The sequence below is a fragment of the Brassica napus genome, chromosome C7 (genome assembly GCF_020379485.1).
Source record: "Brassica napus cultivar Da-Ae chromosome C7, Da-Ae, whole genome shotgun sequence".
Lineage (NCBI taxonomy): Eukaryota > Viridiplantae > Streptophyta > Magnoliopsida > Brassicales > Brassicaceae > Brassica > Brassica napus.
The window spans coordinates 35,111,265-35,137,924 of NC_063450.1; the positions used below are offsets into that span (position 1 = coordinate 35,111,265).

The 26,660-nt window shown below is 37.4% G+C and overlaps 6 protein-coding genes across 9 annotated transcripts; 3 read left to right on the top strand and 3 right to left on the bottom strand.

Moving 5' to 3' along the window:
- On the top strand, window positions 1-2,792 carry LOC106408046 (YDG domain-containing protein At5g47160-like). Its single transcript, XM_013848879.3, has one exon. It carries the CDS (start codon window positions 1,001-1,003, stop codon window positions 2,210-2,212), a length of 1,212 nt encoding a protein of 403 aa, XP_013704333.2. The 5' UTR covers window positions 1-1,000; the 3' UTR covers window positions 2,213-2,792.
- Window positions 2,793-2,930: 138 nt separating this feature from the next.
- LOC106407235 (vesicle-associated protein 2-1-like) lies at window positions 2,931-5,628 on the bottom strand. Of its 2 annotated transcripts, none has more exons than XM_048764475.1 (8): window positions 5,205-5,628; window positions 4,949-5,055; window positions 4,537-4,607; window positions 4,361-4,442; window positions 4,154-4,269; window positions 3,908-4,039; window positions 3,431-3,490; window positions 2,931-3,323 (listed from the first exon to the last, which is right to left on the bottom strand). In XM_048764475.1, exons 2-8 carry the CDS (start codon window positions 5,007-5,009, stop codon window positions 3,198-3,200), a joined length of 648 nt encoding a protein of 215 aa, XP_048620432.1. In that variant the 5' UTR covers window positions 5,010-5,055; window positions 5,205-5,628; the 3' UTR covers window positions 2,931-3,197. The 2 variants fall into 2 exon arrangements, with proteins under 2 accessions (XP_048620432.1, XP_013703521.2); XM_013848067.3 differs by having other exon boundaries at window positions 3,431-3,499.
- Window positions 5,629-5,872: 244 nt separating this feature from the next.
- Window positions 5,873-7,652, bottom strand: LOC106411397 (50S ribosomal protein L19-2, chloroplastic). Its single transcript, XM_013852152.3, has 5 exons — window positions 7,485-7,652; window positions 7,091-7,387; window positions 6,872-6,958; window positions 6,644-6,777; window positions 5,873-6,154 (listed from the first exon to the last, which is right to left on the bottom strand). Exons 1-5 carry the CDS (start codon window positions 7,515-7,517, stop codon window positions 6,046-6,048), a joined length of 660 nt encoding a protein of 219 aa, XP_013707606.1. The 5' UTR covers window positions 7,518-7,652; the 3' UTR covers window positions 5,873-6,045.
- A 4,922-nt stretch (window positions 7,653-12,574) lies between these two features.
- On the top strand, window positions 12,575-15,008 carry LOC106406928 (ras-related protein RABD2b). Its single transcript, XM_013847678.2, has 8 exons — window positions 12,575-12,830; window positions 13,306-13,378; window positions 13,841-13,888; window positions 13,972-14,019; window positions 14,112-14,183; window positions 14,273-14,428; window positions 14,515-14,618; window positions 14,701-15,008. The coding sequence occupies exons 1-8, from the start codon at window positions 12,817-12,819 to the stop codon at window positions 14,792-14,794; spliced, it is 609 nt and encodes a 202-aa protein (XP_013703132.1). The 5' UTR covers window positions 12,575-12,816; the 3' UTR covers window positions 14,795-15,008.
- Window positions 15,009-19,811: 4,803 nt separating this feature from the next.
- Window positions 19,812-22,067, bottom strand: LOC106411083 (RGG repeats nuclear RNA binding protein C). Of its 2 annotated transcripts, XM_013851766.3 has the most exons (7): window positions 21,678-22,067; window positions 21,081-21,333; window positions 20,924-20,989; window positions 20,678-20,810; window positions 20,426-20,584; window positions 20,280-20,336; window positions 19,812-20,192 (listed from the first exon to the last, which is right to left on the bottom strand). In XM_013851766.3, exons 1-7 carry the CDS (start codon window positions 21,832-21,834, stop codon window positions 19,977-19,979), a joined length of 1,041 nt encoding a protein of 346 aa, XP_013707220.1. In that variant the 5' UTR covers window positions 21,835-22,067; the 3' UTR covers window positions 19,812-19,976. The 2 variants fall into 2 exon arrangements, with proteins under 2 accessions (XP_013707220.1, XP_022562181.1); XM_022706460.2 differs by lacking the exon at window positions 20,280-20,336 and having other exon boundaries at window positions 19,812-20,127; window positions 20,533-20,584.
- A 1,799-nt stretch (window positions 22,068-23,866) lies between these two features.
- Window positions 23,867-25,941, top strand: LOC106409751 (polyadenylate-binding protein 2-like). 2 transcript variants are annotated; one of them, XM_013850322.3, is made up of 4 exons: window positions 23,867-24,453; window positions 24,554-24,624; window positions 25,035-25,190; window positions 25,277-25,941. In XM_013850322.3, the coding sequence occupies exons 1-3, from the start codon at window positions 24,366-24,368 to the stop codon at window positions 25,140-25,142; spliced, it is 267 nt and encodes an 88-aa protein (XP_013705776.1). In that variant the 5' UTR covers window positions 23,867-24,365; the 3' UTR covers window positions 25,143-25,190; window positions 25,277-25,941. The 2 variants fall into 2 exon arrangements, with proteins under 2 accessions (XP_013705776.1, XP_013705775.1); XM_013850321.3 differs by having other exon boundaries at window positions 23,870-24,453; window positions 25,035-25,941.
- The last annotated feature ends 719 nt before the right edge of the window (window positions 25,942-26,660 follow it).

The window sequence follows — 26,660 nt, forward strand, 5'->3', positions numbered from 1 at the left end:
ATCTTAAAATAGGAAATCTAAATAAGAAAACTTTTATAAATTAATAAAATTTCAAAATCCCAACATTATTAATTTATAGAGGTTCTACTGAACGAGACATCACAAATCTAGAAAATTATTTCACAGTAGTAAGAGTAAATTGGAAAGAAAAAAACAGAAACACTGCACATTAATATAGAATAAATTCATACAAGTATTTTTAGAAAGAGAAATTTGAATTGTCATAGACTTCTGAGTTTCTATAAGCATATATCTAGGAGTAATAAAGTAAAATGAGACAGAGAAAGGAAAGAAAAGTTAAATTATGTAATGAGAGTAAATGCCATGGAAGACTAAACATCACAACATCATACACAATTGACATATGATATAACGCATCACGTGATTATGAGTTAAAATTAATTAGGTTTTGCTATTAATTCGCATAATTGCGGCTAGAAGGTTATAACTGAAATGGATTAATGTAGTTTAGTGGCCCTAGCGGTTCCTCAATAACATTTCGTTTTAAAAAAAAAAAGTCCAAACTCGCAAATTAATCAAACGGTCTTTTCTTTTCAGTGACATCTCTCGTTCTCCGAGCCCTAAGCAAATACTCCTACGAGAAGAAGAAGATCATCATCATCATCTCGCTACTTACACAGGTGAGTTTTCTCTCATTGTCTTCTTTTTGTTTTTTCGCTGTTTATGACCATTTTACATAAGACGCTCTGTGATTGGTGACTTGCTCTTCGTCACCTCTGTGTTCTTTGGATTAATCTCATGCTTCGGTTCTTCTGAATCTCTGTGTTTGACTGTCTGAGATAAACTCATTCATTATTGTGCCGTTCGATTGGGTTTTGTGTAGCAGGGGGAAGTTTCTAGAACATTAGGTTGAAATCAAGTGTATAATCGATGTAGATTGTCTTCTCAACACTTTGTTCTTGCTACTGTTCATTCATTGGAAGATGATGCCTTTAGAGTTGCTAAGATGTTGCCTTTGTATATGTGTGGTAGAAGATAAATGTTTAGTGTTACTAAGATGTTGCCTTTGTATGTGTGCAGGAAGATTATCGAAATGAGATCCCTTTCCGATAAGAAAAAAAGGGTCTCTGCTGTTAGAGATTTTCCATATGGATGTGGGACTCGCTCTGTTCAGAATCGTAGAAGCGTGAATGGTCGTGAGGTTGTTCAAGCCGCAAGTGAGACACGACATGAACCGAGTGGTGTTGCTAATCGTGGTTACCACCACAGGCCTGGTTGTCCTGTTAACGAAGCTGAATCGATTGATGAGATTATGAAGAAAGCCGGCTTCAATGTCCCGGCTAGGAGTGTTGTTGACAGAGGAAGATCTGTTTCATCTTACAGTAAATTTTGTGGAAGCAAGGTTAAGCCTTTGAGTTCAGAGGAAGCTTTCAGGCTAAGTGCTTCTCAGAGCAGAAGGAGACAACTTTCACATTCACATTCATCCACCAGCAGTGAGAGGAAGCTTTTGTTAGCCAAAGCTGTGGAAAAACAGAGAAGCTCACCTGAGAACGGTGATGCAGCTGCGCTAAGAAGACCAATGACTCATAAACCAAGTCAAAGACTTGGACTCAACCAGGTTACCAAAGCTCTCACCCCACGCGAGCAAGTTCAGAAGGTGTTGCGTATTTTCAAACTCGTGTTTAAAGCGCTGAACAAAGACCAACCCGGGCGGCATTACGAAGCACGAGCCATCCTAATGAACCATGGGATGCATGTGAACGCTGAGAAGATGATTGGACGGGTCCCCGGAATCGAAATCGGAGATAAGTTCCAGTACAAGTCAGAACTCAACTTGATCGGTCTCCATTTCGACATCAGAGGTGGCATTGACTACATAACCAAAAGAGGAGGCTTGAAGCTAGCTACGAGCATCATTTCGTCGGAAGGGAATGGTTACACGGATAGGTTTAACTCTGATGTGATGATTTACTCAGGCCAGGGAGGTAACTTGACGAGCAAGGATCAGACAGTGGTCAAAGATCAGAAGCTTGAAACGGGGAACTTGGCTTTGGCTAATTGCATGGAGGCAAAGACTCCGGTGAGAGTGATACGTGGCGTAAAGGACCCGAGAGGAAAGTGTTATGTTTATGATGGGTTGTACTTGGTTGAGGAGTATTGGCGAGAGAGGGGACGTGGAGGTAGTCTTGTGTTTAAGTTCAAGCTTCGTAGAGTTCCTGATCAAGATTCAACTAACTTGAGATATCACTAGTGTGAGATGGAAAAGGTCCTTTTTGGGTGTGTCTTGTGTTTAAGTTCAAGCTTCGTAGAGTTCCTGATCAAGATTCAACTAACTTGAGATATCACTAGTGTGAGATGGAAAAGGTCCTTTTTGGGTGAGGAGAGATAGTATCAGACTGATTGATGTTTTAGAAAAGGAATTTTGCTTGGCAAAAGCTATAGCCTATAGCTAATCATAACATAACAGTAGGTTTGGAGTCTTTTGCTTTCATGTCAGATATGCTTCTGTTACTTTTGCATTGATGCTTCCGTTTCTGTTTATGTACAAAGTTATTAATAATGCTACCTTACTGCCAGTTCCTTGCTTGGGTCTGTAAGAGCTGAAAGCAACCTTAATAAAAGTAGTTCATTGTGAGTCACTCTCATTTACTGTCTCCAACTACCATTGAGAAAGTAGAAGAAAAACACTTATCAAATTCTGTATATTTAACAGAATAAAAAAAAGCTATCATCAGACTCTATACAGAAATGTATAACAATTTTGTATTTACACAAAAACATAAACAAAACTAACTAAAGATGCTGTGTTCTCAAATTAGATGTAATTATCCTAAAATCTACCAACTGCCTGTGTCCGAACGGTTGTTCTCCATACTACCGACCCTATTGGGGTTTTAAGTTAGATCTTATGTAACAACCAAATCAAATTTATAACATAACTTGGGACCAATACTGAAGTAGTGAAAGAGTAAAGTCAAATCACGAAAGTTTCTGTTGGGTCAAAAAAATGTACATCCAATATCACTGACAAAGAAGCAAACTTTTTGATGGACAAAACAAACTAAAACAGATCATAGAGAGAAAGACTGAGAGAGAGAGAGGGATAAGGAGAGATATAGCTTTGATACTGAGAGTTAACAGAGTAGAATACCCCCAAAATGTTTGACGCCGTTTTGATTCCTGCGGTTACATATGTTGGAGATGGTAGATCATGCGGAGAAGATGCTGCTAGCTTTTTATGTGGGAGAAGCTAAGGTGAGTTTTAGGATGAAGCCGATGATGAGTCCTATGAGTCCAACCAAAGCTGCCAACTTTAAGGATAACCCATTTCCGCTGTTCATTCTTCGTTTCTTCACCATCTCCTGCAATGTCATTTCAAAACATGTTTGGCAAGATCCTTTGTAACTAAGCAATGGCATCTGATTAATCAAATGATAGAATACCAAGGAAAAGTTTATGGAGGGATTACCAGTTCATGTTGCAGCTGTTGTGTTTGCTTAACAGCTGCATCTCGCTCTTCCTTCAGCCGCTGTATAGTCTGACCATACATGTTAATGGTAAGGAAGTTAGAGTGGAACTAAAACAAGGGAAGAACTAAATCTCTCTTAAACTACGATGTGGTGAATTATGAGATTCTGTGAGGTGCATTTGTTCACCGTATGAAGAAAGACTCAGAATTACAGTTTCTATAGCCTCAAAACAAAAAAAAGGATGGATGGAAATGAAAGTCTGTATTAATACAACTATCACAAAAAGGGGACTATGTAATGAAGTGTCTATCTGTGCAGGAGGTCCAAAACTTTACAGAATCATCCTACTATAAGGCTTTTGTTACTATCATGGTTGGTTAGCACAAAAGTTAATAATATAATGCTCTCAAGAGAATTTGCAGTAAGTCAATGATACATGCAGATTGAATAGTAGAGTGGATGTGGTTGGTACTCACAGAGATGGTTTCAGAGCCATTTCCATCGCCATTGGTTGCTCCAGATTCAGAGGATCTTTGGGTTGTGGAGGAGGAGATATAAGAGACCTTGAGCTTACACTCTGTTAACGTTTTCCCACTGTCCTTTGTAAACTAAAACACAGACATGGCAGAGATTTAGTGCCAATTTTTATCCTCACACAAATACAAAAAAACATGATTCTGGATAATAATAATAATAATAATGGTTTCAAAGCAGTGACTTACAGTGTCTTGGGGAAGGTCATCAACATCAGTGTGTGGAGGGACAAGGGTACTTTGAAGGAGAAACTTGTCTTTGCACTGCATATCTGGAGGATACTCCCTTTGCGCTTGTAGAGTAACTACCAATTTTAGAAGATGTTAATCATTTTTTTAAGTTTTTAAAAACTGGCAATGAGGGAAGGAGTTATGAAGAATGAATGAGTGTAAAACCTCGAATGATGCAGGAGTCCCATGGCTGAATGACACCAGTGTTGGGTCTTACAAAATACTTTTTTGGAGATGTTGTTTTCACCTGATTTTAGAGAAGAAAAACACAAAGACGAAGTTAATTTTGGACTTGATCAGAGAAAGAAAGCAAATGAAGTTGTGGTAGGAGAAGGAAATACCTTGAAAGCAACATAGTCTTCAGTTTTATTGGCAACTTTAAGATCGCAGTAGCTTTGCTTCTCGAGTTCGACTGATACAATATATCAAAAATATATATATTCTCATGAGAGCATCCAACATAATCAATTTGATAGAGCTAATAACAATCTCCTTCACATGCTTTAAGAGAATCAACCCCCAAAAATGTATTCATCAACAGTTCACGGTTTTCTAAGTTAAGACCATAAGCTCAAAGAGATTGAGGAACATGGAGATTTGGTGTAACAAAAGATGGGCAGGTTTAAAGAGAAACCATTATCATCAGCATTTCTAACAAAAAAAAGTAAAGATATTTCACAAATAAACTAAGAGAGATGATCATATATGCATGGCACGATGATCGAGAGTGGGGGGGGGGGGGGGAATGCTTACAAAGGAACTTGAGTTCATCAGGTACAATGGAGATAAGCTGGTTCTCGCCAACGCCAGACATTGCCACACAAGAATCTATCAATCAATCAATCTCTACACCTTCGAACCTATACAACACATCCAAATCCAATTCAAAACAATTCCAGATTCTAATTTGTTTTTCCTCCAGAAAACAAAAAAAAAAAAGGTATCGGAAAGGGGAAAAGAGAAAAATAGAATCAGTGAGAAGTTAAGTGAAAAAGATACGGATCAAAACCTGAAGAAGAAGAAGAGAATAAAACAAAAAAGTCACGGGTCCAACGTCTGATCAGCGAAGACCGCTTCTGCTTATTTCTCTCTCTTCCGGAAATCGCTCTCCTCCTCTGGTTCGGTTGGTGGTGACCAAGGCACGGGAAATTTTCTAGAGAGAGAGAGAGATATGCGGGAAGAAACCCAAGGCGCTTCGTGGAGCGGCCACGTGAAGTCGAAGCAAAGTTCCTCCGGTGTCGTCTCCGGGAACTACGGGGAAGAAGAGAGAGTTTGCGACAGGCTGGAAATAAGAGCCAAAGACGTGGCAGGTTTTTATTGGTTTAATTAATTTATATAAAGCTAATTGTCCTAGTGGGCTTTCAGGTGGTTGGCCATTTTCATTCCTCACTATTAATTTTCTACTTTATTTTTTATTTTTTTAATCTTTCCCTGACCATTAATGATTAGTGTGGGTGGGCACTGGGTACTAATTAAATATATCGGACATAAACGCGAGATTAAAATAATCAATGACGACGAAAACATTAAGACAGTCGTAGTTATCATTAGAGATGAAAGAGACAAGAAAATACTCGAGATGATTTCCCAGAATATTTTGTCTGCTTTACCTGGAAAATCATTGATAAGAACTGACTATAAATTTAATTTCCTACTCAAGATCAAAACATGGACAGGGAGCCTCACCAAACATTTTGATTTACTTTTCTCAAATGTCACTGTAATATTACATGAAGAGTAACAAAATCCAAAAGACAAGCAAGCAAACAAACAAACAAACAATTCTTACAAAGAAGAGGGTGGAGACAAGAGTCTACCTTTGGAGGTTGAATACAGCACAAGACTGGTCCTCATTTAAAAGTAGAGAGACGAGGAAGTTTGTCCCTGAGATAGTAAAGCCTTGCTCTTCTCACTTTCCTGTGACTCACCACTTTTATCTCCTTTATGTTGGGCGAGTATCTGTTCAAATCAAAAAAAACATCAGATACATATTATTAAGCCCCATTTCATTGTAGTATCCAGCCTATTTTACAACAAGTGGAAACTTGTATGTTAGCTAGCTTACAGTGATCAAAAGACTAAGTTTGATGCACTATTCTGTGATAGTTCTATATTTTCATACTTGAAGTAGCAAATGTTTTTCAATTTTACATGAAAATAAATGATGCATTTATTATGATAAGATTCAGAATCAAAACTCTCCATATTTTTCAAGTTAAAGGAAGAGCAAGATGAGACCATATACAGTTTGCCTTCTAGTCCATACTCCTTGATCACTCCCAAAGCCAAAAAGCTCCAAAACATCCAAATGATCAAAGACTCTTAACTCTAAACAGTCTAACCCCACCTAAAAGCTCCAATATTATTAACATTCATATTTAACAATATGCCATGCCAGAGCTAGTGTGTGGATATAATTAAGAGTGGCAAGGAAGAAGAGATACTTACATAGGAAAAACGATTTCAACACCGATGCCTGCAATGATTCTCCGGATACGAATAGTAGTGTGGATGCCTGCGTTTTGCCTAGACATCACTATCCCTTTGTAGATGGATAGCCTACGTCTGTTCTCAGGAACTTCCTGTAAAAATCAAACCCACCACCTTGTAAAAATCAAATCTTTCATTTTTATTTCATAATGGGCTTCATATGATGTGCCAAGAACAAGAACTTGCCAGTTTGATCTCTACAATGTCCCCTGTCCTAATCTCTGGAACCGGTCTTACTTTCTCTGAAACCTCAATTGCTTTCTGGTTCAGTATCTACATTAACAAAAACCAAATCAACATTTCATCAACATCTCTTTCGTTGCTGCAATATCAAAAATGTAGCATCAGATAAAAACGAACATGGCACATATTATTATAGAACACACATTTGATATTATAACTTACCCCCATGACATCTCCGAGCTTAGTCCTTGGCTTCCACGGAGGTTTATCTTCCTCCACCTCAGTGGCTTCTACTGTTTCAGCAACATCCTCCGAAACTGCTTCAGTGTCTTCACCTTCAGTGCTCTCTTCGGCTTTAGCGACAAACTCCCTTCTCTTCCTGGAATCCATTGCGAAGCCAAAGTTCGAGATGGAGTGTTTTAGAGAAACCCTAGAAACTGAAATCCGAGAGTTCACTGATAGTATAAATGAAGAAACACCTAGATTCTTAGTAGGGATTCTCGGAATCATGTGCAGTGCCTGTCTCCACAAAAAGGAAAAAATCAGCACAGGATAAATAGAGAATTCGAAAGGAACAGAATCACAAGTGGGTCTGTGAGTCAGAGAAAATACGAACCTGAGGAACAAGAAGATGAGAGCTCGTCGCCATGTTTGCACAACCCAGTACTACTTGGGAAAAGCAGAGTAACCAAGCCTTATCAGCTTCAGCGCTTTAGCTCTATATTGATCTCACTTATCCTCGCTTACATTTCATTTTATGGGCCATTTACTAACTTTAATGGGCCTATACTGGGCCATATTCATCTAAAACTATAGTATAACATCACCAAATCTGACTCCGCAACCAGTTCCTGCTCTATAACGAGTTTGTGTTACAACTTACAAACAAAAGTATGTTTAAGATATCATATTGATAACGTTTTGATGAATTCACGAGTATTCAAAACATACTGTATATAATTTCAATATCATTTAATTGTTAATGTTTTAAATGATTGGTACCCTACTAATTCGCTAATTCAGCCACTATTACTGTATACATGCGATACAGAATTACTAATCAAACTTAACAACATCACATGATTACATAATCTGTCTTGAGCCTTCCTTGTAGAACTGCTTAAATGTTTCCGTTGTCGTGGAGCCTGCAAGCGCTATATGCTAATTTTGTTTTGTTTTTATTTATGTTTTGGTAAATTCTTTTTTAAAAGTACTTTGTCGGTAACCTTTTTCGTTTATCTCGTAAGAAGTGTACAAGCGATAATTCAAAGTACGCATCATTTATTGTACAACATCGAGTCAAGAGACAACATCGTTTTGATTAGTAACTTATGATAAACAATCCGCTTCAATACTCGCCTGTCTTGCAAGTTGCATGAACATGTAGTGAAAGGCTTCGAGATATCCTCAGAGTATGTTACTATGGTTTGGTGCCAACATTCTTGAGTTTCTGGACGTAGTTTTCGTTGATTGAAAGACTGTACACTACAAGAAAACAACGGTATTCTGACGGACATTCCGACGGAAAATGAAATCCTCGGAATATCCCGAGGAAATTCCGAGGAAACACAAAATTTGGTTTCCTCGGAATTTCCTCGGAATTCCGAGGAAATATCAATCCGTCGGAATATTCCGAGGAAATTCCGAGGAAAAATGTGTTCCTCGGAAAAAACCGATGAATTCCGAGGAAATATTATAGCCGTTGGAGAGCCGTTGGGAGATTTTACAAAATTCCGAGGAAATTCCGACGAACTAGCCGTTGGCGTCGGAATTCCATCGGAATTTCCTCGGTCTGTCGGCAGGATTTAAACTATAAATACAAGCCGTCCTCTTCCTCTTCATTCACTCCATATCTTCATCTTCCCTCTTACTCTATTTACACACGAATTTGATTCATAAAAAATATGTCTTCTTCAAATTATTTTCGTTCTTGGATCGATCGACCTCATTTGGATCCGAACACGAGATTGCTTACGGAAGAATACCAACGAGGTATAACCGAATTCATGGGGTTAGTTCACCGACAACCGAAAGCAAAAACAGGTATGTTAAGATGTCCTTGCTCTAATTGTAAAAATAGAAAGGTTATTAAAGAGTGGGATGTTTGGACTCATCTATATTTGAGTGGGTTTACACGAAGTTACAAAATTTGGTATCATCATGGGGAAACTGATTATGAACATGGTAGTACTAGTGAACCTAGTGTATACCAAGCCCCAAGATGATCGATCGATGCGTTTTCTGACATATATCCATCGATCGATCCGTTTATACAAAAACTTACAAGATTTTCCGAGGACATTCCGAGGAACGCTTGAGATTCTCGATCGATCGATGGGATAATCTAATCGATCGATCACATTGTTACGCTTTGGTCCATCTTAGTGATCGATCGATGCATTTTCTGACATATATCCATCGATCGATCCGTTTATACAAAAACTTACAAGATTTTCCGAGGACATTCCGAGGAACGCTTGAGATTCTCGATCGATCGATGGGATAATCTAATCGATCGATCGATGGGATAATCTAATCGATCGATCACATTGTTACGCTTTGGTCCATCTTAGTGATCGATCGATGCGTTTTCTGACATATATCCATCGATCGATCCGTTTATACAAACTTACAAGATTTTCCGAGGACATTCCGAGGAACGCTTGAGATTCTCGATCGATCGATGGGATAATCTAATTGATCGATCACATTGTTACGCTTTGGTCCATCTTAGTGATCGATCGATGCGTTTTTGGATATATATACATCGATCGATCCGTTTATAAAAAAACGTACGAGATTTTGTTCTCGATCGATCACATTGTTACCCCAAACCTTGTTTCCTCGGAAAAGCCTCGGAATATTCCGAGGAAATTCTGAGGAACACCTGATATACTCTATCGATCGATGCGTTTTGGTACATATATCCATCGATCGATCCGTTTAAAAAAAAATTGACGTATTGAAACCCCAAACACTAGTTCCTCGGAATTTCCTCGGAATATTCCGACGGAATTCCGAGGAAATAGGGTTTTTAAACCGAAAATAACGTTTTGCAGTTTGAATAACACCTATATAACCCTTATTAAGTGTCTTACGTTCATTATGAAGTCAAAAATTTGTTCCTTACCGTATAATTAACACTTTTCCGATTGTATGAACGAAATCCCACAACATAAGAGAAACACTTATACCTTTTAATGAACGGTAAAGGGAATACTTTCAATTAGTTTTGAAATTTGTTATTTCATGGTTTATGCTCATCTATACAAAGAATCCTCAATGGTATGCATTACAATTGTATAAAAAATGAAATACAGCAAAAAAAATTGATGTTTTGAAACCCCAAACACTAGTTCCTCGGAATATTTTCATTTTACCGGGCAAATATTTCGCGAAAATTGAAATTAGAATTCTGACGGAATTCCGACGGATAATATCCGTCGGACCCTAGGTTTTATAACCACGAGCCCCTTCTTCTTCCCCATTTCTCTCTTCTTCCTCTGCGCGACTCCTCTCTTCTCTCCGGCGATTTCCCCCTGAAATCCGACGATATCTCCGGCGATCTCCCCCTTCTCTTACACAAATCATGTAAGGACCCTATCCCACTCTCTTAGGTTCTATTTGTTAGGTTTTTGTGTAATTTTGATAGATTTTTGTTAGGGTGATTGGTTAGGATTGTGATTTGGTTGTATAATAGGTTTAGAATTGTGATTTGGTTGAATAATTTGTTTTGTTGAATTGATTTAGAATTTTTTTATAATTTTTTATTTTTTTTATTTATAAAATCGATTTTTGTATATAAAATCGATTTTTGTATTTTACAAAACGATTTTTCTATATAAATTCGATTTTTTGGATCTTACAAAATCTTTTTTGTATATAAATTCGATTTTTTGGATTTTACAAAACATTTTTAATATCTATAAATTTTTGTGATTAAAAACTATTATTTGGAATTTAAAAATATTTTTAATATATATATATATATTATTAAAACTATTTTTTGTAATTATTAAACTATTTTTTATTTATTAAAACTATTTTTTGTTTATTAGAACTATTTTATATATTTATTAAATATTTTTAATATCTATAAATCTTTTTTTGTGATTAAAAACTATTATTTGGGATTTTTTTTTAAAAAAAAAATAATTTATATATTTCTGTATTTATTAAATATATTTGTTTAATTTACAGGTTTCATGATGATCAGACCCGGCCTCGACAGCGTCGTGGTCGTGGTGGTACGGGGAGCCAGTCTCGGGATTCCAGCCATTTTCAGGATTCTCCTTCGCCAGCAAATGATGGAGATGATGCAGAGGATGTACCCGAACGAGGTGTTCCCGGACGTGCCAGACCCGTAGTTTTTTTTTTTTTCCAAAAACTCGCAATGTTTTATTTTTATTTGTGAAACTTTGAATATTAATTAATATGATTTCAATTTTAATTTTAATTTTATATTTTCGAATTTAAATTTCAAAAAATTTATTTTTTAAAAAAATTTAATATTTTTTACATTCCGAGGAAATTAATTATATTTTTTACTCGATCGATCGATGCGTTTTTGGACATATATCCATCGATCGATCTGTTTATAAGAAAACGTTCGGAATATACCGAGGGACATCTTCCTCGGAATATACCGAGGGACACCTTTCCTCGGAATATACCGAGGGACACCTTTCCTCGGAATATACCGAGGGACATGTTCCTCGGAATATTCCGAGGAAGATGTCCCTCGGTATATTCCGAACGTTTTTTTATAAACGGATCGATCGATGGATATATGTCCAAAAACGCATCGATCGATGAACTTCCGAGGAAATATCCCGACGAAGTTCTCCCTCGGTATATTCCGAGGAGATTTCCGACAAACTAGTGATCCTCGGAATTTCCTCGGAATTCCGTCGGAAAATTCCGAGGGATTTCCGAGGAAAGAAGAAATTCCGAGGAATTATTTCCGAGGATTTGTTTCGTCGGTATGTCGTCGGAATAACGTTATTCCGACGAAATTCCGACGAATTTTTCCCTCAGTATCTTTGCTGTTTTCTTGTAGCGGTAATATCCATCTTAAATATAAATGAGATAAGTAAAGATATTTTAGTTTATTCAATTTGTCTATACATGCTGGCGTTATCATTGACTTACACGCCGATGATAGGGTAAATATTAAAATTATCATATACTGTAATACCAAAAGATAATCAAATGTTCTCATCTTTATATGTCTCTAAATTTTGTAGAACGAATATGTTTTTCTTTTTCTTACCCAAGGTGCGTTGGGCTAGTGGTTTAGTGCTTGGAGTAGGTTCCATTGCACCCCTAGTTCGATTCCCATGGGGAGGGGTGCTTTACGCCATGTTATCGGTATCAGCGCCGGCCGGCCCCGGGCCTGGGGTGGGATTAAGGCCGAAGGCCCGAACCCATCCTAGTCTACAAAAAAAAAAAAAAAAAAAAAAAAAAAAAAAAATATGTTTTTCTTAAAAAGTTGTTTCTTCCAAAAAGCATGATAACCAATATTTTGAAAGGTAAGTTTGATCAGATTCCTTTGGAAAAAAAAAGTTTGATCAGATTCGAAACTTTAATCTCCTCATAAACTTTAGCTTTCCTCCCGAGTGCATAAAATAAAAGATGGATTGATTGATTGATTATTTGTGCCTCCACGCATCTATGGGGTTGGCTTTGCCAGGCCAGCATTCAAACATCAAAAGCAAACGCATTTGTAAATAATTTTCCGAAAGTATGGGTCCCACTTTTTTATTTCTTAAGACGTGACAAAAAGAGAGCAATAAGGACAAAAAGATAAATAAATAACAAAAAAAAACATTAACCGTTTAGGTCTCTCTCTCTCTCTCTCTCGCGCTTTTGCTCCGACGACGATCGCTGAAATTACCATCGCCGGATATCCCGTTTATCGCCGGATTCTCTAGGTTGGGACTTTAGCCATGAATCCTGAATAGTAAGACTCTTCTCGTCTCATGATTTGATTGCATCTAATATGATTTGGATCGATTCACCCGCTTTTTCTTTTCGAACTTTGCTTTTGATGCGTTCGGTGGATTGAATTGTCGACCTTTCGTTAGATCTATGTTGGTATGTAGGTTTCTGAGTTGTATCTACTCAATTTTTTTTAATATAATTTTGTTTTATCGATTCTCGATTAGGATCTTACATAGATTGGATCTAGGGGAATTTGACTGAGATCCGCAATTTCTGTTGATTACTCGGAAAATCTTCGTAGTTGTTGCAATTCGAGGAGGCTGTGACATAATTAATACCTTTGATCTCATTCTCTCGTGGATTTGATTTATGCGAACAAATTTAATTTAATCAACCATATCTTTCAGATTAATTGTTTTTCAGTTCTGGACATACACTCGTCTTAATGATGTTTATCGTTCTGTCTTAATCCGTTTTTTTGAAAAATTACGCAGTGACTACCTGTTCAAGCTTTTGCTTATCGGTGATTCTGGTGTTGGAAAATCTTGCTTGCTTCTAAGGTTTGCTGTAAGTAACTCTTGTTCCTTTCTCACCTGAAGTTTTTAGATGTCTTATCTTATCTTTGGTTATTACCTATTTAACATTACTCAATTCAATGGCCACTTAGTTTTACACTATGGTATCGTTTTTACTTTTTGTGATCTTTGGTAATTACCTTTTAACATTGCACACAGGTAAAATCTGTGAGTCTTTGAAGTTCAGTACTTTTTTCTCAAAAATTACTAGTCAGTTCAATGGCCACTTAGTTCTCAGCTTTACACTATGGTATCATTGTTACTCTTTGTGTATCATCTTTGGTAATTGCCTTTTTACATTAAATACAAGTAACAATCTATGGGTCTTTGAAGTTTAGTACTTGTTTCTCAAAAAAATCATTAGTCAGTTCAATGGCTGCTTAGTTCTCTGTTTACACTATGGTGTCGTTGTTACTCTCTGTGTGCTTTTGATATCTGGAATTTGTGTGTACAGGATGATTCTTACCTGGATAGCTACATCAGTACCATTGGTGTTGACTTTGTAAGCTTACTCTTCCCATCTCCTGTTTATTCTCAGAAAACAGAAAAAAATATTGGTGTTGGCTAATGTTAGATGTGATTCAGAAAATCCGCACAGTTGAACAAGACGGAAAGACAATCAAACTCCAGATTGTAAGTGTTCTTGAGCTGCGTATATGACATATTCATTAAAACTTGGAAACGAGTGTATAATATTAACTCGTGGCAATGACCGTATTATGTAGTGGGACACAGCAGGCCAAGAACGTTTCAGGACTATCACCAGCAGTTACTACAGAGGAGCTCATGGAATCATTGTATGTTCTCTCCCTCACAAAGCAATCATCTTCTTGTTAATACATCCATCCTATGGTTCTCCCTCATCGTCATTGGCTTTTCTTGGCAGGTCACCTATGACGTCACCGACCAAGAGAGCTTCAACAACGTCAAACAGTGGCTGAATGAAATCGACCGTTACGCCAGTGAGAACGTGAACAAGCTACTGGTTGGGAACAAAAACGATCTCACATCACAGAAGGTTGTATCCACTGAGACAGCTCAGGTAATAAAACAAACCAAGTGGCCTCTTTTTGCATAAGCCTTGTTTGAAATGATAATAAGAAGATTGTTTTCTTCCTCCTCCTACAGGCTTTTGCAGATGAACTGGGGATCCCTTTCTTGGAAACAAGTGCTAAAAATGCAACCAATGTCGAAGAAGCTTTCATGGCCATGACTGCTGCTATTAAGACCAGGTTTGAATTAGATTCTACTTTTGTTCCTTGAAAGTTAAAAAAACCTTTCATTCATCCATAGTTAAACCGTTTCTGTTTGCAGAATGGCTAGCCAACCAGCTGGAGGTGCCAAGCCACCGACGGTCAATATTCGCGGACAGCCGGTGAACCAGCAATCAGGCTGTTGCTCATCTTGATTCTATTAGTCTCAAGAAGTCTCTTTGGATCATAACTCACCATTATAATCATTTGTTTGCATTGCATGTAAGACTTCTCCAATTGACAACTTTCTTTTCCTTTCGTTTTATAGCTTTTCTCTTCTTTTTAATGATGTATTTCGAAGTTTGAAACCCATAAAACTCTATAGTAAAAGACCCTTTATGCAAATAAAGCAGACGAGCCTTTTCTGAATTCTCCACTCCTAAAGATAATTCAAAATATAATATTGTAACATTATTTGCGTTATTATGACACTAATAAAGGAGTCTAAAACTAATAAGATCAGATAGATGATCACAATATTGTTTTTCCATCATATTATTTGCGTTATTATGTCACAAAATAAAGGAGTCTAAAACTAATATTATTGTTTTCCCATCATATTATTATTTTGCGTTATTTTCTTTTTTGATAATACTATTATGATGGAAAAATAAAAGGAAAATTTGGATAAATATTTCGATATAAGATTTTAATTTGAAAACTACACTTTTATCTAAATAGATCAACTAATGTAGTCTTTTGAAAGTATATAATTATTTAATATTCTACTAAAAGGTGATTAATTTTAGACTTATGCATTTACATTATTTTAAACTTTTTAACATTAATCCTCTTAATTAATTTTAAATAATATTTTTATTTTATAATATCATATTGTTGACAAAATCCTATTAAATATACTTTTATATTTATTTTCATAAAACAGTTTTTAAAAAGAAATAAGCGTGGCCAACACTTTTTCTCGTTCTAATTTTTTTTTTAAATACTTATATATAAAATATGCCCGAAGAATCGGGAATCAGATGCGGTTACAAGCTTGTTTTGAACAAAATGTCGAAATCTAACTATTACAAGCCTAGCTTCGTCCACCCACTAAACCTGACACGTTCCGCTAGGTTGTTTCGAAATCCTTCGATATCGATAGCCGTTCTCAACTATCAACGTGACTCTCGGAAAGTGAGGTTCTCCTCGTTTCCTCGGATGCCGGGAGTTCCCTTAACGTTTCCGGAGTAGCTAGTTCCCGATGATCTCCACAAAGCTCATAACTTTCTCTGTCAATGAAGCTCTAGACGTCCGAAGGAGAGAGTTCAAGTACATACCAGAGCCTTGCGAACAACAAAGCCGGAATGAACGAAGCGCCACACGACGCCTGAACCGGATCCCAGAACGAGTAAGTACTCGCTTCAGCCATCAACGAAACCTAAACAAAAGACGGGTTGCCTACACTGCCACATCCTGAAAAGCAGTCCCAAAACCTGCAAGAAAGTCAGCTACACCACCATAGAACACTACGGTGCCGGGATGTGAGCTATGACGAGATGCTGGCTCGTAGAAGGCAATGACTCCCGAGAAACCATCTACGCATCCCTGGCCTTTGAGAACCAAAGGACCAGTTCCTTGAACGCTAACAAATCAACCCATGAGCCATAGGATTGATACCACGATGAAGAACAAGAGACTTGACTCCTCAAGTGAGGCTGTCGCCAAACTCACAGAGAAAAACTAAGCAGGACACCGGAAGCGGAGGCTCTGAAAGAGATGCGGTACATCTAGCAATCTTCTCAAGGCCATAGACGACCCGTCGAAGCATAACCAGAGGCACGCACATAAGGCATCAAGCCAAACACTTTCACCACGATTACATCCGCCTTCAGCCTCGCCTCCATCTCAAAAAAAGAATGGAGAACTCTTGATAACAGCGAGTGGCCACCGGAATCTCTCCGACCCTAAGTAACCACCACCCTCACCGAACAAGCACGAAACACAAGATCTGCAGCAGATTACCACCGACAAACCTGGCTGTGCCGAGACCCATCGCCTCCACTCCACGACGACGACGACTGGAGCGATCCTAAAGGGGGAAAGACGGAGCGCTCCATGAACCCAAAACCGACTCTCAATCTCTCCACCTCACTGAACCCTCGCTGCAGGTCCGGAGAAAGAGCCACCTCCACCATGAATCAGCTACTCGCGACTGAAGCCTCCGCCAGATTCCATGAGCCCTAACCTAGAATTGCGATCTAAAAATCGGCCGCCTGGGCGCAACGCGTCACTTTTCCGCCCCGATTTATGCCAAATCGGTTAAAAAATCGGAGATTTATGCCAAATCGGTTAAAAAAATCGGATATCCGATTTTCTCCGCCTAGACGACCGCCTAAATGACCGTCTAAATGACCGCCTAGCCGCCTAGGCGGCCACCTAATCTATTTTTATTTTTTATTTTTATTTTATTTTTAATAATATTTTTATTTATTTATTTGATCTAAAATTTTTTAAATATCTTTTATATTCATAATTTTGATGAAAATTACACTATATTAAGTTTATATATTCTATTGTGTGTTTTATACAATCTTAAACATGAAAATGTATTAATGTTATACATAAATAAAAAATTAACATGTTTTATAACATAGTAAACAATCTAAAAATTCCGCTCCGCATAATTTCCGATTAATCTCCGATTTTTTCTTTAGGCGCTAGGCCCAACCCGACCGCCCGACTAGCGCCTAGGCAAAAAACTAACAATAGAAATATTTAAAAATATTAAGATAAAAATGTATTTTTACATATAAGGAAGCGTAGTTTTCAAAAATCAGAAAGAGAGATGTATTTTTCAAAACATGATTCATAAATAAGGCATTTTTAAAATTATTCCATAAATAAAGGAATCTAAAACTAATATTATTGTTTAAAACTAATATTATTGTCTAAAACTAAAATAAAGGAGTCTAAAACTAATATTACTAGGTGCATAGTCCCCGTGCAAGCGCGGGGTCGGCTACATTATAGGTGTATTGTATAGTTTTGTTTACGGGATTTTATTGTTTTTTTTTCTATAATGTGATTGATGGGACTTTGGATATTACATAGGTTGATGAGTTTGATATAAGAATGAACGACGAAGTCATATGTTGATATTTTTATATCTTATATGTTCAAAGTTGAGGGTGATGGAACTTGTTAGTGTTTACTTAGGTAGTTGTTTGTATATAAATCAAATCGTGCATGGAAAAAGATAATAAATTTGGATTTAAAATGTTAGGGTTTCAAAATAACTGGGCCTTGAATCTGTGGTTTAGTCTAATACTGAAAAAACTGTTAGGACTTCAACTCCTTTTTTTCTCTATGTCGGGAATGTGGGCACTAATTTCCCGATTCATGTAGGTAAAATTGTTTCTTAGTTTGTGAGATTGAAAAGCGTAGATTGATTTTAAGCATGATTGATGAGAGGTTTACTTGCATCAGCTTCGTCTGCCGTGGGTGTTGAGTTTCGTCGGCGCCAGATGTTAGACATGCAAGAGAGAAAATCTGAATATGTTAATTTCGTGTTTTGTTTTTTCTTCTCTCGTGTTTTGTGGGTTCCACTCTTTGCTCAGACTGTACAAAAGATAAAGTCTGGCTAGGCCGTCTCACTTCTCTGAAGTATTCCCTTGATTAACCTCCCACCAACATCTATCTTCTGATTCTGTCTTGAAGTCGAGGAGCTTCCGGAAAAATTAGCTTCAATCTGTTGTTCCGCTTGGAATGGAGAGTTCTGAAATGCCGCATAAAAAACATATTGACAAATAACTAATGATTGTCAACAACTATCACTATACTAAATAGAAAATAAATCAAGGTTTTTTGTTCTGCACAAACTAAAATCTTACAATAGGGTTGTCACGGTCTTTTTTCAGGAGCAAGATCTTTTTCTTCCCAGAAACCATAGTCAATGCAATTCTTGGGAGAGAGCTATCCATGACAGAGGCTAAAGATGTGTAGATGAAAAAATAGATCAGAAACACAGTAGATTTTTTCAGATAAGGAAAATATGGGATAAGTTATTGACTAATTATCAGTTTCAGTTGTTGGTATGTCATTCCACTTGAATTTTCCTGATTGTAATCTTGCTTGGAGCTGCCAAATATGCTATGTTTATCAATTTCTAGGTTTGTGTTCGCAATCACTTGGAGCACCTAGCAACCTCAAAACGATCGACTTTCACAATGGAATCTGCTTTCAAAGATGGCATATAATGATTAGCATGTCCGACGGGAGTAAACCCTTGAATCACGGAATCTGTAAATAATATTATCCAACAAAGAATCAGAAAATAAATTAAAACAATTATGTTAAATAAGTGTGATAGATCGAAGATTAACTTACCTTTTCATCGAGGAAAAGAACCGTGATTCCCACAAACTCTCTGTCTTTCTTGAAGTTCAGGGAATCCCAGAAGCGGAGGAAGCCAGAGGCTATGCTCTGACTACTAAGACCAAGACGGAGAGACTCGAAGGTTGAGTGACGGATGCCGGGACGCCGGTTTGACGAACTGTAGAGGCAGAGAGAAACATTTTCTAGAAGATGGTTAAAGCTAAGAGGAATCAATGAGTTTTGTGGAGATGCAGATCAGAGGGGCTACAAATCAGGAACATTTATGATCAAGCGATTTAAGATGGGGACATGAAGAGTTCACCGGTGAAAAAATAGATTACGAACATACACACGGCGCAACTCTGTAACTCAGACTTGTTTGAGACAATAATGAAAAGAACTCATATTAAACTACAACAGTTTACGATATAGGAAAACCATAATTGTTGCAAACTTAAGCTTTTTTTCATATAACGTGATGAATCCCATTTAAAAATGAAATCCATAATACACTTGTAGGTCCGACCCTCAGAGGAAGCCGAAGAAGCAAGAGCTTCCGACCTTCATAAATATATATTAGGTTCGGCTATCAATATACAAAAAAATCAGTTAGCTTAGTGATATAAATGTTGGTGTTTATATCTCAATAACCCGGGTTTGAGTCATGGGCTTGACACTTTTTAAAAGTGGGGTCTACAAAACGATGACGTGGCACGCTGAGAAATGAACAAAAAACTGATCTATTATAATATAGATTATTTTTCCATCATAATATTATTTGCGTTAATATTGTTTTTCCATCATAATATTGGTTTTCCATCATAATATTAGAGCGTTATTATGACACTAATAAAGGAGTCTAAAACTAATAAGATCAGATATTGTTTTTTTCCATCATAATTTAAAAGCCTCCAAACTTGATTTGTAGAGAAAGTGCAACAAAAATGATAGAACTAAGAACAAAAATAAAACTAACGAAAGCGTAGAGATTGATAGAGGCTCAAGGACCAACAGGGGTCTTTACTTGCCCAACGATGGGAACTGAGCACTGTCTCCAATTGCCGGAGCAGGAGCTCCTCCATGCCTTTGGTTTCCTCCATCTCTCTGTCCACGACCATCACGACCTTCTCCATCTCTCTGTCCACGACCACTGCGACCTCCTCTTCCACGGTATCCACCTCTTGGATTGTATCTCTCCCCATCAGCCGGCTTCAAAAACTCGTTAATGCTCAACGACTACAAAACCAGGCATATATTCAGTACAAAAATGTTTGAACTTGAAAGACTCGCATACTGGATGGTGAGAAGAGAAATAAACAAGACCTTCTTGGTCTTCTCTTCTTTCTCAGCAGCATCTTTGCGTTTGTCCTTGTCGGATCCCTGAAACAATAACAAAACAAGAATCAGCTCTTGCTTTAGTACTGTGACGCAAATTGTAGCGATGAAAGTAGAATAATTTAGAATCTCACCAGCTTAATGAAGATTTCCTCATTATTGGTCTTCTTGTTAGAGAGCTGTTGCATAGACTCAAACACTTTGGTGTCAACTTTCCTCTCCTCAACCTTTGTGGCCTGCAGAGCTTTCTTCTTCTCCTCCAGAATTTTCTCATATTCTTCCAGTGTCATTTCCTATAACAAACCCACATATGCATTTAAAACTTCGAATTTTTCTCATCTCATATTAACATGTTCAAGCACATTAGTAGCCGAATATGTTTATACCTTGTCTTCAGGTTCTTTCTCCTCTTGCTCAGCCGCAGGAGAGTCTTTCTTTGCATCAGTGGTGTCATCCTCACCACCTTCATTCTCAGCAACAGGGCTCTTCTCAACCTCTGCTGTGGGTTCCTCAGTTGGACTAATATTTAGACAAACATACGAGTTTATTTTTCAATCTATAGGTACAAGACAGAGCACATACAAATTGCAACTAATAGAAGAAGGAATCAAACTGAAGAGCACGATGCTTACGGTGGGATGTCATCTTCAGGGGTACCCCAGTTTCCACGACCACCACCCTCACGTTTCACGTCATTACTAGCAAACATCAAGTCAAAACAAAATCACAAACAGTTAGAAATCAAACATAGCAGTAACCAAAAGTAGAAGACATGAAAAGGAAGCTTACCTACGACCTGTTCTGCTATGGCGGTCATAGACCCTCTTTGGGCGTTGTTCCACATCACCTGTCTTACCATCGGCAAATCCAGCAACGTGACCTCCACGACCACCACTTTCGCGGTATCCACGGAACCCACCATCTTTTGGTCCATCCTTCGGATCATAAGGTCTGTTTCCTCCCGGGTTAAATGAACCACGAGGCGGCCCACGACCGCCAGCACCACCACGACCTCCTGAAGGAGCATTCCTCGACTCCCTCACTACATTTATAAAGATAAATTCATATACATTTCATTCTATAACTTTCCAAGACCTCTATGCCAATTTAAGTAAAAGTAAAACAGTTGTCGCTTATGTATCAAATATATAAAAAGCTAGTTTTCAGACAAAAAGCTTCCTAGTTAAGCTTAGGCCTAATATAATAAGTTATTCAAACATAATCAAACAAAGCTCCCTAGTTAAGCTTAAGACAGTAACACAGTATAAAAAAAACACATGACAAAAGCAAACATTTTTCAACAACGTTTCAATGAAATGAATCAAGCAAACACTACCCAAACAATGACTCTGTTCAAAAACGTACACAAACCAAATAACATCTTACCAGCTTGAGAAGGAGGAGCCTGCTTGGATTGCAACTTAGCGGCCTTAGCAGGCAACACAGGAGCTGCTTTCTCGACCTTCTTCGGCAAAGCCACGGCAATCTGGCTTGGATCCTCAGCGTCAACTCCTAAGAGATCGAACGGGTTCAAAGTCGCCATCTCCGGTCCGGTGAAAACGAATCAAATACGAGAAATTGCTTGCTTAGCGGATTTTTCGAGAGGGAAAAACCTTTATTGACTTCACGATTCCATGGATAAATCTGAATTAAAGATCGAAGAGTTGATTCGGACAAAACTTGTTTCGGGTGGCTCAGATGTCGAAGGAGGAGTGAATGAAAGCTTACGAAATGTGAAAACCTAGCAAGGTGCGGTCGAAGGTAAGGAGATTGTGCGACTTTCGATGTCAAACCTAGGGATGCTAAATCCGAGTTTGGGCCCGGCCCTATTCAATATAAGATGGGCTCTGTTTTAAACCTTAATAGGCAAGACATGTTCGATATGAAGATAGATGTGTGAAATTATTGGTGTCTTGGAGAGAATTAGAGCTAAGTTTTAGACCTCCTGGACAAAGAATAAATGAAGATGGGAGATCCAAAGGAAATTAGATGACCCCTGATATTTTTGCTTTGGGGATTTTTGTTTGAGATGAAGAAGATATGAAACACGTGACATTTTTAAAAAAAAAACCCTGAAACGCAACATTTGAACTTAACGACAAATATTCAGTTTTTACATTTCTGTAGGCCGAAGGGATAATATATTAAACAACACGACATGGGTTTTTTTGTGTTACAAACTTAATTGAGGGGTTTCTACCGAATGAAACTAACTTTGGGGGTTTTAACAGTCAAGCTGACTTAGAAGCACAACTGAATGCACACTTCCTTCCTGACGCTTCACGGGATCGCCTATAAGGACCTGATCCACTCATGGTGTGGTAGAATCTCTCGTCGTCGATCTCAGATTGAGAGAGATCCGGGGAATCTTATTATGTCACCCAAAATCAAGCAAGCGGTCCTTTCGCGACTCAAACTGCTGGTACGCTTTCCAGCTCGCAACGATTCAAACGGGTGGAGAATGTTCAAAACGATAAGAGAACAGGTCTTTTCAGAGAAGCTCTTGCCACTCTTCTTTTTTCTTTGTCTGGTTAATTATGCTATTACAAATTATGAGAAACATTACATAGACGAGATTACAGCCGACATTCTACCTGCCTTATGAGGATTCACGCCTGACTGCATCACCCTGAGTAACCCTATGAGATCCATTCTTGTCGGTACTCCTTGCGCCATGCTGAAGATTTCTTGTAAGTATTTTCTCTAATTTTTTGCATAATTCGCTTTCTCCGAAAATTGAAACCAAGACGTCTTCCTGTTGAAATTGCGTTGTCTGGGATTCGAACCCCATATCTGGGTGTAGAAGCCTTTAAACCTTGACCACTAGGCCACGGTGCTTCCACTCTTCTGTTAGAGCTCTTTAGTCTCATTGCTAATAACAGGGCACCTTAAAAATCCTAAATTATAAATAAATGGGCTAAACTATAACTAGCAAGTCTATTTTCTTATAAATAAATTAATGAATTACATCAATCTTTATTTTAGATTAATATTTTATTGTTCCAAAAAAATTGAAATAAGTTTCGTATAGATCGTATATTATACTACTATCATATTATCTTTCTTATTCATCTTTTGTTTTTCTACATATGTTATTATTTAATTACAGTAATATCAGGTTAAGCTTCAAAAAAAAGCTTAGTTCACATAAAAAAAGAGTTTAGACCATCATTATCGGAGTCTCTTAATAGTGTCTTTTAATTTATTTAGGAATAAAAAAAATGGAAAATAGCAATTAACATAGAGAAAAAGACAAAAATAGCACTAAATCAAGTTTATGTTCCCAAACTAGCACTCAAAGTCAAAAGTCACAAAAATAGCATTTAATGTTTTATCAAAAGTCACAAACTTAGGGTTTAGAGTTAAAGGGTGGGGTTTAGGATTTAGGGTTTAGGGTTTAGGATTTAGAGTTTAGGGTTTAGGTTTAGGGTTTAGGGTTTAGAATTTAGAGTTTAGGGTTTAGAGTTTAGGGTTTAGAGTTTAGGGTTTAGGGTTTAGGGTTTAGGATTTAGGGTTTAGGGTTTAGGGTTTAGGGTTTACATTTTAGGGTTTAGGGTTTAGAGTTTAGGGTTTAGAATTGAGAAATGAGGTTTTGGGGATAAGATATAAACTTGGAAATGTGCTATTTTGGTCATTTTAGTTTTTGAGTGCTATTTTTGTGATATAAACTTAGAAATGTGCTATTTTGGAAATTTGCCCATTAACATAAGAGATGTACATTAATTAGGCAACAGAAGAGGCGCCTCTTGTGAGCCACGCGTCAGGGTGAAATCGTTTTGGGAGGAGACTTCGAGGGGAGAAAAAATTAGTCTCAAGGCAAGGAAGAAATCGTGTGTTGCTCTCGTCGATTGCTCTCTGAATTGTTCAGATCTTAACAAGTTTCTCGAGTTCCTACTTCTTACCCTTTTTGATTGTTGTGTAAGAGTGACGTTGCGAGGGAGAGAGAGAGAGAGAGAGAGAGAGAGAGAGAGAGATGGAGGAAGAGGAGCATGAGGTATACGGTGGAGAAATCCCAGACGTCGAAGTTGGATGGATTGATTGATTTGATGTTGGTAACAATAGGAGTTGGATGAGATGAAGAAGCGATTGAAAGAGAATGAGGATGAAGCTGCTGCTCTTCGTGAGATGCATGCCAAGGTTGAGAAGGATATGGGACCTCAAGGTTTGTTCTGATTCTGATTTGTTAGCGGCAGATTCAACTTCTTTTGTAATTCAACTGTTTTTTTTTTTGGTCATCGACTTATACAGACTCATATTTGCAGATCCTGCTACGCTAGCAGCATATCTAGCAGGCAAGGAGGAGGTGGATGCTCGATCTGTTTTTGTTGGCAATGTAAGAACACTTATGCGTCTTTAATTCTTCTTTGAATTGAAACATTATAGCTCTTGGTTGATTTCATAGTTTGTTCCTCTTTGTGACTTAGTGGGCATTCAACTAGACTTATGAATTGTGCGTAGATGACTAGCTCAATTGATAAAAAGGAGTGTTTAGTCTTAAGAGTTTAGAAGTGTATTATGGTTTAATTGTGAGTTCATAATCTGATTGTTTTCTCTTGTTTTCTCTACAATGCATGCACTGGATATATGTTCAATGACGAGTCTAGATTTGGCGAATATTATGAATGGTAAAACTGGGTGATGAGATTGTAGAGTACATCTTAAAATGTAGTATCGTAAGCCATTGTCTGTCCATTAGAAATTCAGTTTTATTTGTACATAGTGCTGACTTTTCCATTTGGACAGTCACAGGGTCCACTTCAGCACACTCAGTCTATGTCTGGTTTGAAGGACATAACCGAAAGCTCAAACAGCCGTGAGAGTTTCTCCAGTGGAACACATCCTGGAAGATAAAGATCAGTTATCGGCTCCTGTCACCGTTTTGTTAACTTGTTACTCAAGGTTAGTTTTTTGTATATAAAGAGGCGAAATCTATGTATTCGTTTTGGTGTTTTTCTGGCTCAGGCTGACTCTTATGTATAACTAAGGGGAAGATTAGAAGCTATGAAGCACGGGGACGTCAAATTGATTTACATATCCGTATCGGAGACGTTTCCGGGACGGGGACACTTCGGGGACGGCACGGGGACACGGAACCGTTAATTATGGAAATTTTCAGAAAATATTTGCTTTGCTATTATCCTTTTTTAAGCTTATTCACTTACTTTTCTTACAAATAAAAAATAAAAAGTAGAAGTTTATACTAGATTTTGAATTTATAACCTACTTTCTAATCTTTTTAGTTTATTAGATAAGATTTACAGTGATATATTTTTATTTTTCAGTATATAAATATACATATATATATCTTTATTGATATATATTTTCCGTACCCGTATCCATAATTTTTTAGTTTTGATGTTTCCCGTCTCCGCTTCCGTACCAGTATCTGTCCCCGTATCCGTCCCGGTGCATCATAGAAAATCTTTAAAATATAATTGATCATCTTTGTTCACCATTGTATATAGTATGTAAAGTCTGAGTCTCTATGGTCACTCATAAGGATCATGAGTGTTCCATTTATCGACATGTTATGATCATATACATATAGTATATAGTCCGAATCTTGTAATCTTGTGTAGTCTTGTTATGTTTTATTGTGTATTCTTGTCAAGTATTGTGTAATTTTTTTTAAGAATCCCTAGATAAGAGATTTCCATTGGAGCACAAAAATGTTGGTGTATCTTAATTAGGTCTCTTAAATAAGATTTAATACTTAAAAATGATTACGAGACCCAAAGTGGATCTTTGGGTCAATGAGGCTTTTAGTTCACTGAATAATACACTATAGATGCTCATAAATGTACCAAATAAAGCAGTATTAAGCTTCAAAAAAAGCTTAACACAATGATCCATTTGTTTCCCTACTCACCATGTGGGCAGAGGCATCATACCCTCTAATGGTTATTAGCTCATGAGGAGTCCATAACGAATATTTAAGAATAGCTTGTAATGCCGACTCCATTGTCAGTGTTCAAATTAGTGAAGACAAACGTAGTAGTGGCTCTTTCCGTAGAAACATGGGAATCCTAATCATGAGCACCAGAACCCCTGAATAAGAAAGCCTCGCTTGTTTTTGAGACAAAATACACAAATAAAGAGATGAAACTGAAAGCAAATTAGCAAGTGTTTTTCCCCAATAGGTTAGTTATATCCCTGTGAATGTTTAGCATTTGTTTCATCCTTGTGTTACTTTTCAGATTCAAACCAATATAATTTTTTAACTGAATTAGATATATATATGCATGTTAGGTCGGTTAAGTGTAAGGTTCTCAAAATGAATGTCAATCGAGGAACTAAAACTCGAATCATGGTGTATAGTTCCGCGAAGGATTCATTTTTAACAACTGACACAGAGACACTACAGATTTG

Bases quoted from the DNA above. Each gene is read 5' to 3' on its own strand.
- LOC106408046 (XM_013848879.3), top strand. From the start codon at position 1,001: ATGTTTAGTGTTACTAAGATGTTGCCTTTGTATGTGTGCAGGAAGATT.
- LOC106407235 (XM_013848067.3), bottom strand. From the start codon at position 5,009: ATGTCTGGCGTTGGCGAGAACCAGCTTATCTCCATTGTACCTGATGAA. The intron at 4,608-4,948 runs GTAAGCATTCCC...ATATTGTATCAG, and splicing joins TGATGAACTCAAGTTCCTTT to TCGAACTCGAGAAGCAAAGC. The intron at 4,270-4,360 runs GTTTTACACTCA...TAAAATTGGTAG, and splicing joins GGACTCCTGCATCATTCGAG to TTACTCTACAAGCGCAAAGG.
- LOC106411397 (XM_013852152.3), bottom strand. From the start codon at position 7,517: ATGGCGACGAGCTCTCATCTTCTTGTTCCTCAG. The intron at 6,778-6,871 runs GCAAGTTCTTGT...TGATTTTTACAG, and splicing joins ACATTGTAGAGATCAAACTG to GAAGTTCCTGAGAACAGACG. The intron at 6,155-6,643 runs GTAAGTATCTCT...TGATTTGAACAG, and splicing joins GTTGAAATCGTTTTTCCTAT to ATACTCGCCCAACATAAAGG.
- LOC106406928 (XM_013847678.2), top strand. The intron at 14,184-14,272 runs GTATGTTCTCTC...TTTTCTTGGCAG, and splicing joins GAGGAGCTCATGGAATCATT to GTCACCTATGACGTCACCGA. The intron at 14,619-14,700 runs GTTTGAATTAGA...TTCTGTTTGCAG, and splicing joins ACTGCTGCTATTAAGACCAG to AATGGCTAGCCAACCAGCTG.
- LOC106411083 (XM_013851766.3), bottom strand. From the start codon at position 21,834: ATGGCGACTTTGAACCCGTTCGATCTCTTAGGAGTTGACGCTGAGGAT. The intron at 20,990-21,080 runs GTAAGCTTCCTT...GATGTTTGCTAG, and splicing joins CATAGCAGAACAGGTCGTAG to TAATGACGTGAAACGTGAGG. The intron at 20,337-20,425 runs GTGAGATTCTAA...TTATTGTTTCAG, and splicing joins AGGAAATCTTCATTAAGCTG to GGATCCGACAAGGACAAACG.
- LOC106409751 (XM_013850322.3), top strand. From the start codon at position 24,366: ATGAAGAAGCGATTGAAAGAGAATGAGGATGAAGCTGCTGCTCTTCGT. The intron at 24,454-24,553 runs GTTTGTTCTGAT...TCATATTTGCAG, and splicing joins GAAGGATATGGGACCTCAAG to ATCCTGCTACGCTAGCAGCA. The intron at 24,625-25,034 runs GTAAGAACACTT...CCATTTGGACAG, and splicing joins GATCTGTTTTTGTTGGCAAT to TCACAGGGTCCACTTCAGCA.